General features: G+C 44.4%; 2 protein-coding genes across 22 annotated transcripts in view; one reads left to right on the top strand and one right to left on the bottom strand.

The window, feature by feature from the left end:
• Positions 1-5,580, top strand: part of LOC125712234 (alpha-2-macroglobulin) — a 31,699-nt gene extending 26,119 nt beyond the window's left edge. For 3 of the 5 annotated variants that reach the window (XM_048982064.1, XM_048982061.1, XM_048982065.1), the window contains 7 exons: positions 98-285; positions 419-634; positions 867-985; positions 2,689-2,779; positions 2,893-2,961; positions 3,552-3,657; positions 3,865-5,580. In XM_048982064.1, the coding sequence (XP_048838021.1) occupies positions 98-285; positions 419-634; positions 867-985; positions 2,689-2,779; positions 2,893-2,961; positions 3,552-3,657; positions 3,865-3,935 (860 nt within the window). In that variant the 3' untranslated portion in view covers positions 3,936-5,580. The remainder of the gene's footprint in view (positions 1-97; positions 286-418; positions 635-866; positions 986-2,688; positions 2,780-2,892; positions 2,962-3,551; positions 3,658-3,864) is intronic. The other 2 variants (XM_048982062.1, XM_048982063.1) reach the window with 2 other exon arrangements.
• Positions 4,515-15,457, bottom strand: part of LOC125712236 (pleckstrin homology-like domain family B member 1) — a 40,053-nt gene continuing 29,110 nt past the window's right edge. For 14 of the 17 annotated variants that reach the window (XM_048982073.1, XM_048982071.1, XM_048982072.1 and 11 more), the window contains 7 exons: positions 13,994-14,276; positions 13,787-13,877; positions 12,758-12,904; positions 12,333-12,552; positions 9,785-9,870; positions 9,607-9,654; positions 4,515-5,891 (listed from right to left, as the gene is read on the bottom strand). In XM_048982073.1, coding sequence (XP_048838030.1) covers positions 5,751-5,891; positions 9,607-9,654; positions 9,785-9,870; positions 12,333-12,552; positions 12,758-12,904; positions 13,787-13,877; positions 13,994-14,276 — 1,016 coding nt within the window. In that variant the 3' untranslated portion in view covers positions 4,515-5,750. The remainder of the gene's footprint in view (positions 5,892-9,606; positions 9,655-9,784; positions 9,871-12,332; positions 12,553-12,757; positions 12,905-13,786; positions 13,878-13,993; positions 14,277-15,457) is intronic. The other 3 variants (XM_048982083.1, XM_048982074.1, XM_048982070.1) reach the window with 2 other exon arrangements.

The following is a 15,457-nucleotide window of genomic DNA, read 5'->3' on the forward strand; positions in this document are numbered from 1 at the left end:
CCATGTTACTGGGTGGTTCATTTCACTAGCTGGTTCATGTCAGTAGCTGGTCATTGTCACTAACTGGTTCATGTGACTGGGTGGTTCATGTCACTAGGTCATTGGGAACTGCCTGGTACGTCAGGGACAAAGACAGACTCCCTGGCAGTGGAAATGACCTCCTATGTGCTGCTGGCGCTGCTGTCTGGCCCCATGCTTCCTGACTTTGGCCTGTCCTACATGTCCGGCATCGTGCGCTGGCTGAGCCTGCAGCAGAACCCATACGGCGGCTTCTCCTCCACACAGGTGCCGAAACGCTCCAAGCTGTCGCATGCCATTCTCTTCCTCTCTCAGCACCTTTGCTCTGTATTCACATTATTAATGTCCCTTCTTTGTGGAGCTTGTCGATCTGATCTGTCTCACACACTGCACCCCCCAGGACACAGTGGTGGCCCTGCAGGCTCTGTCACTGTACAGCGCCACTACCTTCAGCCCGGAGGGTGAAAGTACAGTGGTTGTGTCATCGGCCGGTGGATACAAGCGGGAGTTTGTAGTGAATCAGCACAACAGGTTGCTGTACCAGGAGGACCGACTGACAGAAGTCCCGGGGGAATACAGCATCAAAGCGACAGGCCGAGGCTGCACGTTTGTGCAGGTTGCTGCCCGTCCGTAGCCTCACTGGGCTCATGCTGTGCCCATAGCCCTTCAAGTAACTCCAGCCTTTCAGCCTTTGTATTTTGTTCATGCTGGATTTCTGATTAGCTGAAAAAAATCAAATTACAGGCATAACCCTTTGGTAATTCATTAAGATGATGAACTCCCCTGCTCCTGTGTCTTCTGTCTTCTAACAAAACACGCGCATGTCGGCCTGTTATTTTCTCGCCCAGATTGCTCTGCATTACCACATCCCTGCTCCTGCTGACTTCACAGCTTTCAGCATCACTGCCAAGGCAGATGGGCTGTGCGACAGCTCAAGGAAGCCCTTGACAGTGTCTGTGGGAGTGAGGTGAGCTTAGTGCCGGATCTGCTTTCATGCCACCATCCGAAACGAAAATGTACTCTGACGCTTCCTCTTATGTTGGCTGGAAATGTAGCAGCAGCGGATAAATAGTGGTAGTGTTAGAAATGACCGTTGTATAACAATAGTACTGAATAATTAATAGAAAAGCAAATTGACTTTTAAGGTTAATTAAATGCCAAAACAATATAATTGCTTGGCTTTTCGGTAGGCTTGGCAATCCTTTAATATTTTGTAGTGAGTTTGAGTTTTGTTCCTTTTTTACATATAGTACTAATCAAAATTTTGGACACAAACTACCCATGAACAATTTATTTGTGCAATTCAAATAATATAAAAACTATAAAATAACAGATACTGAATTATCTGCTTACCCAAAAAAAATTAAAAAAAAAAAATTAACAAAAAAATAAAATAAAAAATTTGGGGGGTGGGGGAGTTCTGTGAGTTGTGACTCGGAAGGTTACCGGGTCAAATCCCTGGGTCAGCAGAGTGATGTCACTATTGGGCCATAAGCAAGGCCCTTAACCCCAATAGCTCCAGGGACTGGCTGACCCTACTGTTTCCTCTATACTTGGCTTCAACCAGATGAATTCATGGCACAAAATCAATCTACTCCAGCGGAATACAGTTAGAAGCATAACCCTCGACCAAATCGCAAAGGTGGTGGTGTTGCTGCAATTTTTCAGTCCAACCTAAGAGTGTCTGAGAAATGTGGTGTGAGTTTCAGCACATTTGAAACTCTTGTTCTTAGCCTTGCTGGCTCATCTCTTTCTAGTTCTTCACCCCAAATCACCATGGTTATTGTGTATAGACCGCCTGGGCCGTACAGTGATTTTCTTAAGGAATTTGCTGATTTTTTAACAAACCTGGTGGTCAGTACTGACAAAGCCGTTATTGTGGGTGATTTTAACATTCATATGGAGAAGGATAATGATCCTTTAAAAATAGCGTTTGCAGCTATTCTTGACTCTGTAGGTGTATGTCAGAATGTAGTCGGGCCTACTCATGTCTGTAACCATACCCTTGATTTGATCATTAGTCATGGCATCCTGGTAGAACATGTGTCTATTATGCCACAGAGTCCTCTGCTCTCAGATCATTAATTGTTAACGTTTGACATCCAGTATAGCCTCCCGCCGACCACAGCTCCAAAGTACAGAATCAGACGTTCCATTGCCTCACTAACTACAATAACATTTATGAAACAACTTCTCAAATCTTATGATTTGGACAGTGTGACTTGGCACTTAACCATCTCTCCTATTTGACTCTCCCTGCCGGCCCCTGGAGGATGGGCTCCCCCTTTGAGTCTGGTCCTTCCCAAGGTTTCTTCCTTCTAGGGAGTTTTTCCTTGCCACTGTTGCCTATGGCTTACTCACTGGGGGCTTTCGGTGTGGATGCTGTAAAGCACTTTGAGACAATGTAATTTTGTGATAACACGCTATACAAAAATAAATTTGTTTGTATACTGCTTTCATGAGGTGGCCTCCTGGGATGCTTGTCCTGCAGGAGGTCCCACATATATTCTGAGCTCCCACTGGCTGCTTTTCCTTCATTCTCTGGCCAGACTCCTCCAGAACCATTTCTGCTGTCTTTAGGTCAGACGACCGGGTCATGTGATGTGACACTATCACTCTCACATGGCTTGATTGTCCAAACTCTTGACCAGTACCATTCTTCTGTGACAGATACAATGGGAAACGGGATGAAACTAACATGGTGATTATAAAGGTGAAGCTCCTGTCTGGATATTCACTGGACAAACCTTCCCGTGAAGCTGTGAGTAGCATTATGCAGACGAATAGGAGGAGCAATATTCTCACAGATTGTTAACGTTACCTGGTCTTTGGATTAATGATCAAAGGTTGACCAGGAACGTTGTTCATTTGCAGATGCTAAGTCAGCCCAATGTAAAGCGGGTAGAAGAGGATGATGGGCATATTTTCCTCTACGTGGATGAGGTAAAACTAGAATAAGGTGGTGGTACTGTGTTACTCTAAGGCTGTGCTGCTGTGTAACGAGTACCACTGAAAATAAGCACTGAAAAATGCTGCCGTCAGCCAGACTGCTCTGTCACAAACATCTGCAGCTAAGTGCTGCTGGGTATGAGTTAGTATTTGGACAGGAAATTGTTAGGTTATGGAAAACAGAAATATCTGAGGATAACAAAAGGAACGGTGTAATTCGGGTGACACGTCAAGCCTTGTAATGATAAGGCTGTCAGACATTCAGCTCCCCATTTCAGCCCGATTAGGAAACAGGCCTTCTGCCTACTGATGTAACTGTCCCCATTGCCCCTCAGCTTCTCGCCCAAAAAGCTAACGGGGGCGGTTTTCTGCTAGAGACGTCCACTCTTGGTCACCAAGGTTGTGCTACATTTTGTTAGGAAAAAAAATTCATGACCAGCATGCAATGACCTTTTATTCTCTCAATAACCTAAGATTTTTTAATAATTGGGATTACCAGGATAAATAAGCAGATTTGGGATTTGCAGCAGCAATCAGAACATGAATCAGAATACAGACCAGTTAACCTTATGTTATCTGTACAGCTGACGAAAATGAAGTCCAACTTGTACTCTCTGACCATAACCGAAGATGTACCTGTACGGAATCGAAAGCCAGCTGTGGTGAAGGTGTACGACTACTACCAGACAAGTAAGAATCAGTGAAACCCGCATTTCAACCTTACAAACACGGCACTCACGAGAAATAACACCTTCAGTTATAAAATGAAAATGAGAATAAACTTCAGCTGGTAATTACTCTGTGATTAATGTTGATCAGACTCCTCTGTACTTTGAGTCTCGTTCGCTGTCTAAAAAGCAGCTATGAATGCTAATGTACCCTGAACTTCATATGCAGGTGATGAAGCTGTGAGTGAGTACAGCTCCCCTTGTGCAGACAGTAAGTACTTTTTGTTCTCTCACACATGATCTTCACTAATCAACCGTCAGTGTGGTTGGTTTTTCCCTAAAGATCAAAGGGAGTGATTCTACCACCATCCCAGCTGAACTCACCCTTACTGTCAGACACAGGAATCCCTACGCAGCGGAACTGTCACCGCTGCGGAGTGGGTACAACGAAATTCAGCCCCAGATCTACTGAAACATGTAAATCTGGCTGTGTGGTGACTGCGTGTGCAGAGAATGGAAGAAAATGAGTGACAGCACGCCACTTCCCAAGGAGAAGCTCGGGAGGGCGCCGTTCGTGGCTTCAGCCGTGCCTCTCATGATAAGAATGAGATTAGAACAGAAGATGGTTAAGCTGCCAGCTTCCCCCAAATTGGGATGGAGACTGAAAGGGGAAAAAGTGACTGGTTTTTGGTTTCTTGCAGGCCACGGCTTTAATGAGCTGTAGGGCGGACGGTGCCGTGTGACTGGAGAGCTGGACCAGCCCCCTGACCATGATGCATGATCAAGCAAGCAAGCTGATCAGCTGTGCAGATGTTTCCAGCACTTTCCCTGGGTCGCCCCTCAGTGTATATGCTAACATAGATACTAACACACCAGAGATTTATTTTATTGATTTTAATGCTACTACATTCTCAATTTAAAAAAAAAAAAAAACATCTTTTGAATGGTCCTCAAGACTTCGTACTTAAACACAGTTAACTAAATGATATCGTTTTAGCAGCCAATATTCTACCCCGACAGACGTAGGTGTTTCAGGGAAACCATTTAACATTCTGGCAGTTGATATTATTCATATTAATTTAGCAGATTAACCAACGTTCCCTTTGTGTTTTCACTGTGGACAGAGGCATGTGAATTGGTAATTCAGTGTAATAAAGTAACAAAGCAATTTCACTTGTGTGCACAAGCTAGTGGAGAGGAGTTCAGATGATACAACATTTAAAACTGTGCCCAGACAGTGTTGGTACTAAATTCAAATTTAAAAGCTAAGACAGATTTATATTGCATATATGTATAATGTTTTCCTAAGCATGAGCTTCAGACGGCCCCAGCTGATCTTCTCCTGCAAAGCATGTAGCTTCACATTCAAACATCCAGTTCGCCTTAACAAGGGCCACACAAATCTGCTCAAAGTCAACAAACATGATTATAAAAGAACCTCATATACATGTAAAAAATACTACTATCCCAGCAGACTTTACGCAAGCTTTAGTCAAATACTTGGAGCAATCATCATGACATGAAAGGTACAAACTACCATATACAAGCATGAATTGCATAGCTACAGCACTGCCAAGTACCATTCTCATACACCTGGTATATAAATTCCTATAGACTGCCAGAAATGCAATGCTGCTTCAGCATCAAGAAAAGGGTCAAAGTTCAACTTTTGGCCCAAGGACTGCATTACATCTGGATCTGCTTGCATACTTAAACCTGCTCACTGGTAACATTCTCAGACAGCAAAATCCCATTTATTGCTTAGAACTTGTACCATTCTTTAAGGCAACGGAGATGATCCCTGAGTTCATATCATATTTGGTGGATTATGTTGTTTTTCATTAAGGAATGTTTTGTTGTTGCGGTTTTGTGTTGCGTGACAGTTAAGGCAACTGTTTTACTTTTTACTTTTTTACTTTTTAATTTCATTTGAACTCACTTTTTTTCACCCAGGCAAAAATTGACACTTTTTTTTTTAAAATTACAGAAGTGTTACGAACAAAATAGAAATAAGGTTTTTCCTAAAATGGGGTTTCAGACCCTTGGAAAAGCAGGTCTCCTGCAGAGTCCATACTGAGTCTGCGACCTGTTGCAGCCTCAAAGTCTGAGGTGCTCTCAGGTCATGAACTGTGTGTACCCTTCAGCGCCCGTTACTATGACGTCCATCCAGATGCGCATGGCCTCCGAGGATGGAGCCACCATGTAGTACAGCCGGTCGTGTGTCTTCACACAAAAGGTCAGCGCAGGATTCGGGCTCTGAAAGCAAACCAGAAGGAGGCTTATCTGATGTTTACTGATGAAGCTCACCAATGCCGACAACACCAGTGCAGACACGGCACCAGTGCAGACACGGCACCAGTGCAGACACGGCACCAGTGCAGACATGGCACATGCTGCTGCGACACAGTCTCCAAGATTCTACTAAACTTCTGCATTTAAGAGATAGACATTGTTTTTATTTTTGTAATTAACTGAGAATTCATATACAGTCCTGAACCAAATCTTAAGACCGGGGGGAAAATGACAAGTATTCGCAAAAAAAAAAAAAAACGCTGACTAGATCCATACTCTGTCTTCTTTTCAAAATGTCAATTGTCTGAAGTATCACAGTTTTTAAAATTCAGTTAAATCAGCAAAAAATTAAACCATGTCACCTTACTTTGTTTAACCTGCAGCGGGTGTGTGTAGTGTCACCCTCACCTGAAGATCGTTATTCGCATTATAAATAGCCGCATTACCGTGTATTCAAATCGTATTCGCATGGTAATTTGATGAACAGCACAACGGTGAAATGCGATCCAGATACATCCCCATCAGCTCCATAAAGGGGGGGTGTGTGGCCAGGTGTATGTTGCAACTGCACCATTTAGTCATCTTCATGTAGCCAAGACTTTGGTGATCAGATATCTGGGATCAAAACAAACTGCCACCATTGCTTACTTATATAATGTTTCTGCAAGTGTTCCAACCTGCATTTTGCAATGTCTATACTTTGTAATTATGTCACTTTTTTGTGAAGTTTGTAGTTTGACATCAAAGTACACTACAATTAAGATGAGTTTAATGCCAAAACAAATACATAAGAAATAATTTATTTGCCATGAATTTAGTTAGGGGTGGCATGGTGGTGCAGTGGTTAACACTGTTGCCTCACACCTCTGGGACCCGGGTTCGAGTCTCCGCCTGGGTCACATGTGTGTGGAGTTTGCATGTTCTCCCCATGTCGTCATGGGGTTTCCTCCGGGTACTCCGGTTTCCCCCCCACAGTCGAAAAACATGCTGAGGCTAATTGGACTTGCTAAATTGCCCGTAGGAGTGCGTGTGTGAGTGAATGGTGTGTGAGTGCGCCCTGCGATGGGCTGGCCCCCCATCCTGGGTTGTTCCCTGCCTCATGCCCATTGCTTCCGGGATAGGCTCCGGACCCCCCACAACCCAATAGGATAAGCGGTTTGGAAAATGGATGAATTAAGTTTATGATATTGAATGAAATGTGTGATCATGCCCCAGTCAGTGAAAGTGTGTTCCCTACCCCTAGACCCGAGAGGGTTAACCCCAAACACAACATGTAGATATTACCCCACAGCTAACAGGGCTTAAATCCCATTCACGCCGCGGGGGGGCATCAGAGGTGTTAAGTGTCCAGGCACAAATACTTCCTTACTGCACTTTTTTTTGTACTTAATGTTTTTTTCTGGATTTGAACTCTACTTGACTATTTTAAACTGTTGCAACTAATTTTCCACTTAGACATATTTCTGAGCTAAATAACTGCTTTTTACTCTGATGCATTCTTCACTTACACAATAAATAAACAAACAAATAAATAATTGATGATAATATTTCATGCAGCGAATCTGACATGGGGTGGCACAATTCTAGATGAAATCTGAATCAATCATCTTCTTGTGATTCTACAGCAGGACATTTATTTCTTTGTTGTTATCACTTTGCATTACATATTGTCCTGAGAAGATGGAACGAACTATGCAGAGATGCACAATATATCGGTTTACATTTCGATATTGCCAATGTTTAAACTTTATCAATATTAAACGTGAGCAGCATGAGCGCTAAAGACACAACTATTACAATAATGGTGATGATTTCACCGCCATTTGCCATAGTGGAGGCTGAGGGTCTTGGCCACATCTCATTCACCATTTATAAGAGGCCTAAAAGTACCTGCCCACAAAATGTTTATAATTCATTATTAAATCTGCACCATTGATCTTTCATTTTCTACACAATAAAAAGTCATTCCACTCATCCATGCCAGTAAGCCTGTCAAGTTTCACCACTTTTTCGGAATAAAAAGAAAATATGCAACTCAGCTGTCATTATTTTGCATTGTGCGGCAATGCTGTATTCAAATCGCTCTTCGGTGAATTTAAAAGGATAGCCTGGTTTTAATACATTTGAATGTAGAGTACTTTTTACTTAATTACTTTTAAAACCAGGTGTTTTTTTTTACTTTTATTTAAGTAGTATTTTACTGGATGACTTATTTCAGTTATATTTTGGCTGTATTTTCACGCAAGTATGAAAATTGAGTACTTTTTCCACCACTGGCCAAGACCAGGGCTGACAACCTCTGACCTGCATCATGCACCGTCATACATGGTTATATATGGTCATACATCACCATCCACCATCATACAACAGCTACACGATCAAACATCACCATACATGGTCATGCACCATCATATATGGTCATACATCACCATCCACCATCATACAGTACAACAGCTACATGATCAAACATCACAATACATGGTCATGCACCATCATATATGGTCATACATCACCATCCACCATCATACAATACAACAGCTACACGATCAAACATCACCATACATGGTCATGCACCATCATATATGGTCATACATCATCATCCACCATCATACAGTACAACAGCTACATGATCAAACATCACCATACATGGTCATGCACCATCATATATGGTCATGCATCACCATCCACCATCATACAGTACAACAGCTACATGATCAAACATCACCATACATGGTCATGCACCGTCATATATGGTCATGCATCACCATCCACCGTCACACAGCAGCTACACGGTCAAACATAACCATACATGGTCATGCACCATCATATATGGTCATGCATCACCATCCACCGTCACACAGCAGCTACACGGTCAAACATAACCATACATGGTCATGCACCGTCATGCATGGTCATGCATCGCCATGCATTTACCATACACCATCATACAGCACCTTCATGGACATACATCGTCATACACTGTCTTGCACCATCACGCATCATCATACTGTCATGCACCATCATTCACTGTTATACACCATTATATATATGGTAACACTGAACGTGTGTCAAATAGCAAGAAGTTACTATACGTTTCTGAGCACTTCTTTGGGAGGGTGATAAGAGCAAAGGCCGCTTTTGGTGTCCTGGGTGTTCCCTACAGGAATCCACACTATGTGGCACCAACTGGACACTCTAACGAACAAAGGAGGCTACAACCCGAAGACAAGCTGCAGGGACGTGGTCAGAGTGACACTGCACGAGGGTCAGACGCTAGTACATGAACACCTATGTGTATCTCCATACTAACTGTTCTCAATTAATAAATGACCAATACGTTTGTATCCCATGAACAAATAACTGAAGTGAATATATCGTTTTGTTAAATTATACAAATGATGAAATGAAGCAAAGAAGCAAATGCATGCAATTGCATTTTCTGTTTTTGTTAATATTGTTAAAATTCATCGCAAGTCAACCAGTAAAATTACAGTAACTTTATGATATGAGACTTAATCAATGAATCCAGCAGTTCAATCAAGTCTGTCAAATGAACTGGAAGGCCTGAAAGAAGGTCTTTAATGATTTTCTTAAACTGCATTTTTATTAGTTTAATCTGTAATTTAATTGCAGCCAAAGAGGAAAGCCAGCAAGAGGATGCCGAGTGTTAGTTATTCACCTGGGCTGTGATACATACATTGGCAAAATTCAGGTTGAAAAATCCTTTCTGAGAAACCAGCCAACCACAGTAACAGGGAAAACAAGAAATGAAACGCCAAATTATAGCACATAATGTGTAAAAATCGTATAAAGCTCATTGCAGGATGAATGGTGACTGAGCAAGAGGCGGGACCCACCTTGGTGGCACTGCGTAGGTGGTCGTAATAGACTTCCTCAATGGCTTGAAAGTAAATGACTCCCTTTAGTTTGCTCTCGTGCTTGTCTGGGGGTCAAAGATGATGCAATTTTTAAAAATCGCAGAGAGACATCTAACAAGAATAAGTAACAATGTTACAACACTATAAAAGCACAGCTATAAGAAGTCTGAGCTGAGAATGCGACAGGGCATGGGGCTGCTGTCAGAGCAAACGACGAATCTTTATTCAAAACTGCCTTGTAATTACATCCTTAAATTACAGTTATTCAAAGTCGTTGCAGCAACAAGCAATATTGATTTTTTTGTAAATAAAACATCCATTCTTGGAAATACATCTACAGTTCGTTCCATTTTAACAGCGCACCAAGGTCAACAAACAAACAATTTGCCTGGTTTTATTTTCTCAGCCGACCTGTACAGGAGAAGCAGGACAGGATATGGATATAAAATGAGACTGTGAGCGGCGTGACTCCCAGAGCAGAGCTCAGACGTGCCGCGTCGCCTGCTGGACAGCTGTGCTTTTTGAGTATATCTCAGCACACGCTCTCTGCACAAGCACGACGTGAAGGCATTGCAGCTTATTTCATCATCAGTTACCAGCCTGACTGAAGGCAAACAGAAAGCTGCTCCCTGATGTGTGTAGTAACTTCATTCCTAAACCTTCAAAATAGTTCTAAATATAAAATTTAAATATTAAAGCTGACTTCTTTTCCAAAGTGTTCTCTTGCCTTGAGCCTCCCACTTTCTAATCAATTGGATAATCAGTGATGGATGGATGATAAACAAACATGTATATGGACTGGATGAGTCCAGAGCTGCCCTCATACAGGAGACGGATGATGCATATATGGAGATTTGAATGAGATCCACTGGCCAAAGGTCCTGTGCTCAGATTAGTCTTATAGTGAATATAAAACGTCTACACACCTCTGCCAAAACGGTGGCTTTTGTGTGATGATAAATCATGTCAGAACTCATTCCACCTTTATTTCAAAATTGCAATCTGTACAAAGGTGAAAACAAATCAGAAAGTGTTTAGGTAAAAATCGCAAATAAAAACCAAGCCAAAACCTGGCTGCATAAATATGCACAATCTGCAATAATCCAGGATGTAACTGTGTTCAGAAGCAACTAATCACATTATCTCATCGGAAACAGTCATCAGCATACACCTGACATTAAAGTGACCCTGAATAACCTCAGATAAACCTTGGCCTTTCCTGTAGGATTAGTCTGATGTCCTCTTAGTTGCTCCAAAAGCCATGGTCCATAAAGTATCCAAAGTACTAAACATCCCATGGAGCCCAGTGAAGACAGTCATTAACAAGAGGAGAAAATATGGCTCAACAGTGACTCTACCTAGATCAGGACAGCCCTCAAAAAGACTGACGAGAAGGCAAGGAGAAATCTGGTCAAATAGGCCACCAAGAGACCTACAGCAGCATTACAGGAGCTGCAGAAGTACTGGGTGTGACAACAAACAATCCCACATACTCTTCATATGCCTGGGTTGTGGGGTAAGGTAGCAAAACAAAAGCCTCCGCCAAGCCCAGCTAAACTTTGCAAAAAGGTACATCCAGTCTCCCACAACCATGTGGAAAAAATGCATTATGACCTGATGAGACTGAGCTTAACGTTTTGACCATAATTCCAAAAGGTATGTTTTGTGCAAAAATTACACAACAATAATAATAATAAAAACACCAGAGCTACAGTTGCTCGTGCAAAAGCAGCGAAGTAAACTGATTCTTAAACATACATTAGATAATTGATAAAAGCAATAATTAGAACTGCAGTGCTAGTTACGTTTTTTTTTTCCTATAACAGAGTAAAAATGTTTCGGAAAAACGAACTCCCTCAGTCCGTATACAGAACTGAAAGTGAGAAAAAGCCTGACCTAAATCTAGCTTACTAGTAATATAACAATTGCATGTGCATATCATGTGATGTTGGTATTAATATCACACATCACCCAGCCCTATACTATACTACAGGCATTTTTCAAATAGAATAATAGAATACATAGAATACATCTTTAATGTCCATCAAATTTACATCAGATGGAAATTCATCTTTGACAGTGATGAATTCAACACACAATACAAGCAACACTATACACAATAAACACATGTCAATGCAAATAAAAATAAGTGGAATGTTATAAAAATCAGTCCAGTTTAGTCCAAATTCAGTACGAGTGCCGGTACCAGTGGAAAACTAACATCTTGGAGTACCCTACTTTTGGTACTTTCTTGAAGTACCAAGAGTACGATACCTGGTGCGGTGGAAAAGCGTCCATAACACCACCAGGTTTTTGTATGATTCCCCCCCCCCCCCCAAAAATTTCACTAAATAGTTTGTTTGTTTTCACCTTCATTGTATAGGTTGCAATTTTGCAATATAGGTGGAAAAAGTTGTGACATGATTTGTCTTGGTTTAATTTTTTATCATATTAAAACCTGCCATTGACAGCACTGTGCACACTTTCTATAGCATGCAGACTTTCTACTGTAGCTCGTGAGCCTTACCCACATAATAGGAGAAGGTCCTCCTCATGCGGTCAAAGACAAACCAGCGCTTCTTCCACGACTTGATTTTGCCACCCATCTTGACCAGGTAGCCCTTGCACATCTTCTCGGTGAGCATCAAGTCATAGCAGCTGGTGAGGTTATGGCCGGCGGACTCGATATGCGAGCGCAGGTCTAATTCCTCCTTGCGGTTGGGCAGGTAGCGGGTCATGGGACGTGCCTGGAAGTGGAACGCAGAGATCTGGCGTTGCCAAAATCTCACATCTCACACCGCTAGCTGTGACCTTAGTCAAGGTCAAAACTAGCAAATTATAAAAATTATCATCATAAAAATGTATTTTAGATAGGTGCTGTGAGACAAATGCTGAGAATGTGATTTCCTGATAAGAAACGGTGCTGCTGTCAGAGACCCAGTCCAGCCCTACCTGAGACAGATTCCTGGCCCTCATCTTCACCTCCTTCTCCACCAGCTGCTGTCTCAGCATCATCTCCTCCTCTAGCCTCCTCTCCGCCTCCTCCCGCTTCCTGCGCTCCTCCTCCAGCAGCTCACTCCTCGCCTGGCTCTCCCTCACCTACATGTGGAGGGATGGCAGTAAACAGATCAGCATTTTAGTAGGCAAGAATCTGTGAGCCTAGCTTTATCTAGCAGGCCTTACCTGCTTCTCGATTAGCCTGGCCTTCTCTAGCAGGCCTTACCTGCCTCTCGATGAGCCTGGCCTTCTCTAGCAGGCCTTACGTGCCTCTCGATGAGCCTGGCCTTCTCTAGCAGGCCTTACCTGGCTCTCGATGAGCCTGGCCTTCTCTAGCAGGCCTTACCTGGCTCTCGATGAGCCTGGTCTTCTCTAGCAGGCCTTACCTGGCTCTCGATGAGCCTGGCCTTCTCTAGCAGGCCTTACCTGGCTCTCGATGAGCCTGGCCTTCTCTAGCAGGCCTTACCTGGCTGTCGATGAGCTGGCCTTCTCTAGCAGGCCTTACCTGGCTCTCGATGAGCCTGGCCTTCTCTAGCAGGCCTTACCTGCCTCTGGATGAGCCTGGCCTTCTCTAGCAGGCCTTAACTGGCTCTCGATGAGCCTGGCCTTCTCTAGCAGGCCTTACCTGCCTCTGGATGAGCCTGGCCTTCTCTAGCAGGCCTTAACTGGCTCTGGATGAGTCTGGCCTTCTCTAGCAGGCCTTACCTGCCTCTCGATGAGCCTGGCCTTCTCTAACAGGCCTTACCTGGCTCTCGATGAGCCTGGCCTTCTCTAGCAGGCCTTACTTGCCTCTCGATGAGCCTGGCCTTCTCTAACAGGCCTTACCTGGCTCTCGATGAGCCTGGCCTTCTCTAACAGGCCTTACCTGGCTCTCGATGAGCCTTTCCTACTCTAGCAGGCCTTACCTGGCTCTCGATGAGCCTGGCCTTCTCTAGCAGGCCTTACCTGGCTCTCGATGAGCTGGCCTTCTCTAGCAGGCCTTACCTGGCTCTCGATGAGCCTGGCCTTCTCTAGCTGGGCCTCTCGTAGCAGCCTTTCCATCTCCTCCATCCGCAGGGTGTCCATCATGCTGGCACTACTCAGGCAGCATGGGGGTATGCACACATCAGTGGAGTCACACAAATAAATCTTATCATTTACTCTGCTTTTAAGAAGTAACTTAAAAATAAGATGGTAGAGTTTTTTGTTTACCTGGAGAAGGTGTCTGGAGGGAAGGAGCTGTCACCAGTGGAGATGCTGGTGTCCAGGCTGTCGGAGCTCTCCAGGCTCACTGTGTCGTATGGCCTCTCGCCCATCGAGGGGTGCCGGTGGTGCAGGATAGAGTGATGTATCCCAGCAGGCCCAGGCAGCAGGGGAGGGGCGTCAAGCCGGGACTGTGACCCGCGCAGCGCCTCCCACTGGCACTGTGCTTCCAGCGCAGCACGCTCCCTCAGCTCAGCTAGCCGCCGCCGCTGCTCCTCGATTACCTGCTGCCCTGAAGGATCATGGGAGGACAGTAAGGGCATCCACCAAAAGCAGCAGGGCATCCACCAAAGCCCTTATAGATATGAAAGCAAGGCAGAGACATGCACACAGATACACTAGGAAGGATCCTACAATCGAGCGGTTCAGCTTCACTGAACACAAGGCCCACTCTCAGAGAGAGAGTCACATGCTGAAAATACACATAGCCTGTGCCACCCAGGATGCTGGGGCCATAAAGCCCCGCCCCCCCACAAACTGTTTGTCATGTTCAGCAGCGCAAAACCCTGCATACATGCCACGTTGGTGCCTCACACAGGCTATAAAAACGACACCAGAAGAAATGACAGGGGGCGCAGAACCTCCTGGTTTGACAACTTATCCGTCAGCACTCGCTTGGCCTTCAAAGCTTCCATGCTGACTTTTCAGAGCCGTTGGAGGAGAAATGGCAGGCAAAAGAGGCTGGCTGACAAGAGGGGGAGTGCCAAGCGTGGGAGGGGTACAGGTGCTATCCATCACAAAACCAAACCGCCCACCAGGTTCTGGCTCTGCCGGCGAAGCTCTCCTGGACTGGGGCAAAGCCAGGTGAGGATAGCGGGGGGCCTGTGCCTTATGGTGGACACCGACGTGGAGGGACCAAGGCAACACAGACAAAACAACTCAGGATGTTATAGATGGGAAGACACACTACTGGGAGAAACGGAGGCTAAAATGAAACGCGTCTCCAGCTCCTAAAAGCTCCAGTTTGCATTCACTGCAGCCACAAGCTTTGAAGTTAAAATGGGAACAGGAAAGAAAAAAAGCTGCTCAAAGAGCCTCAGCTCCACAAGACACTGACACTCACAGACACACACCGACACTCGCAGACACTCACAGACATACACCGACACACACACACCGACACTCACAGACACACACCGACACACACCATCACTCACAGACACACACCGACACTCACAGACACACACACACACACACCGACACTCACAGACACACACACACATACCGACACTCACAGACACACACACACCGACACTCACAGACACACACACACACACACACACACACACACACACACCTGATAAACCCAACAGGCTCATTTCCAGGACATCTGTGTAACCTCCCAGACAGAACATATGCAGAGGAGTGGGGTGTGCAGCTGTCAAACCCACGGTGGGTGAACACCGTAAGAAG

This window comes from Brienomyrus brachyistius, chromosome 17 (genome assembly GCF_023856365.1).
Source record: "Brienomyrus brachyistius isolate T26 chromosome 17, BBRACH_0.4, whole genome shotgun sequence".
In the NCBI taxonomy this organism is placed as follows: domain Eukaryota; kingdom Metazoa; phylum Chordata; class Actinopteri; order Osteoglossiformes; family Mormyridae; genus Brienomyrus; species Brienomyrus brachyistius.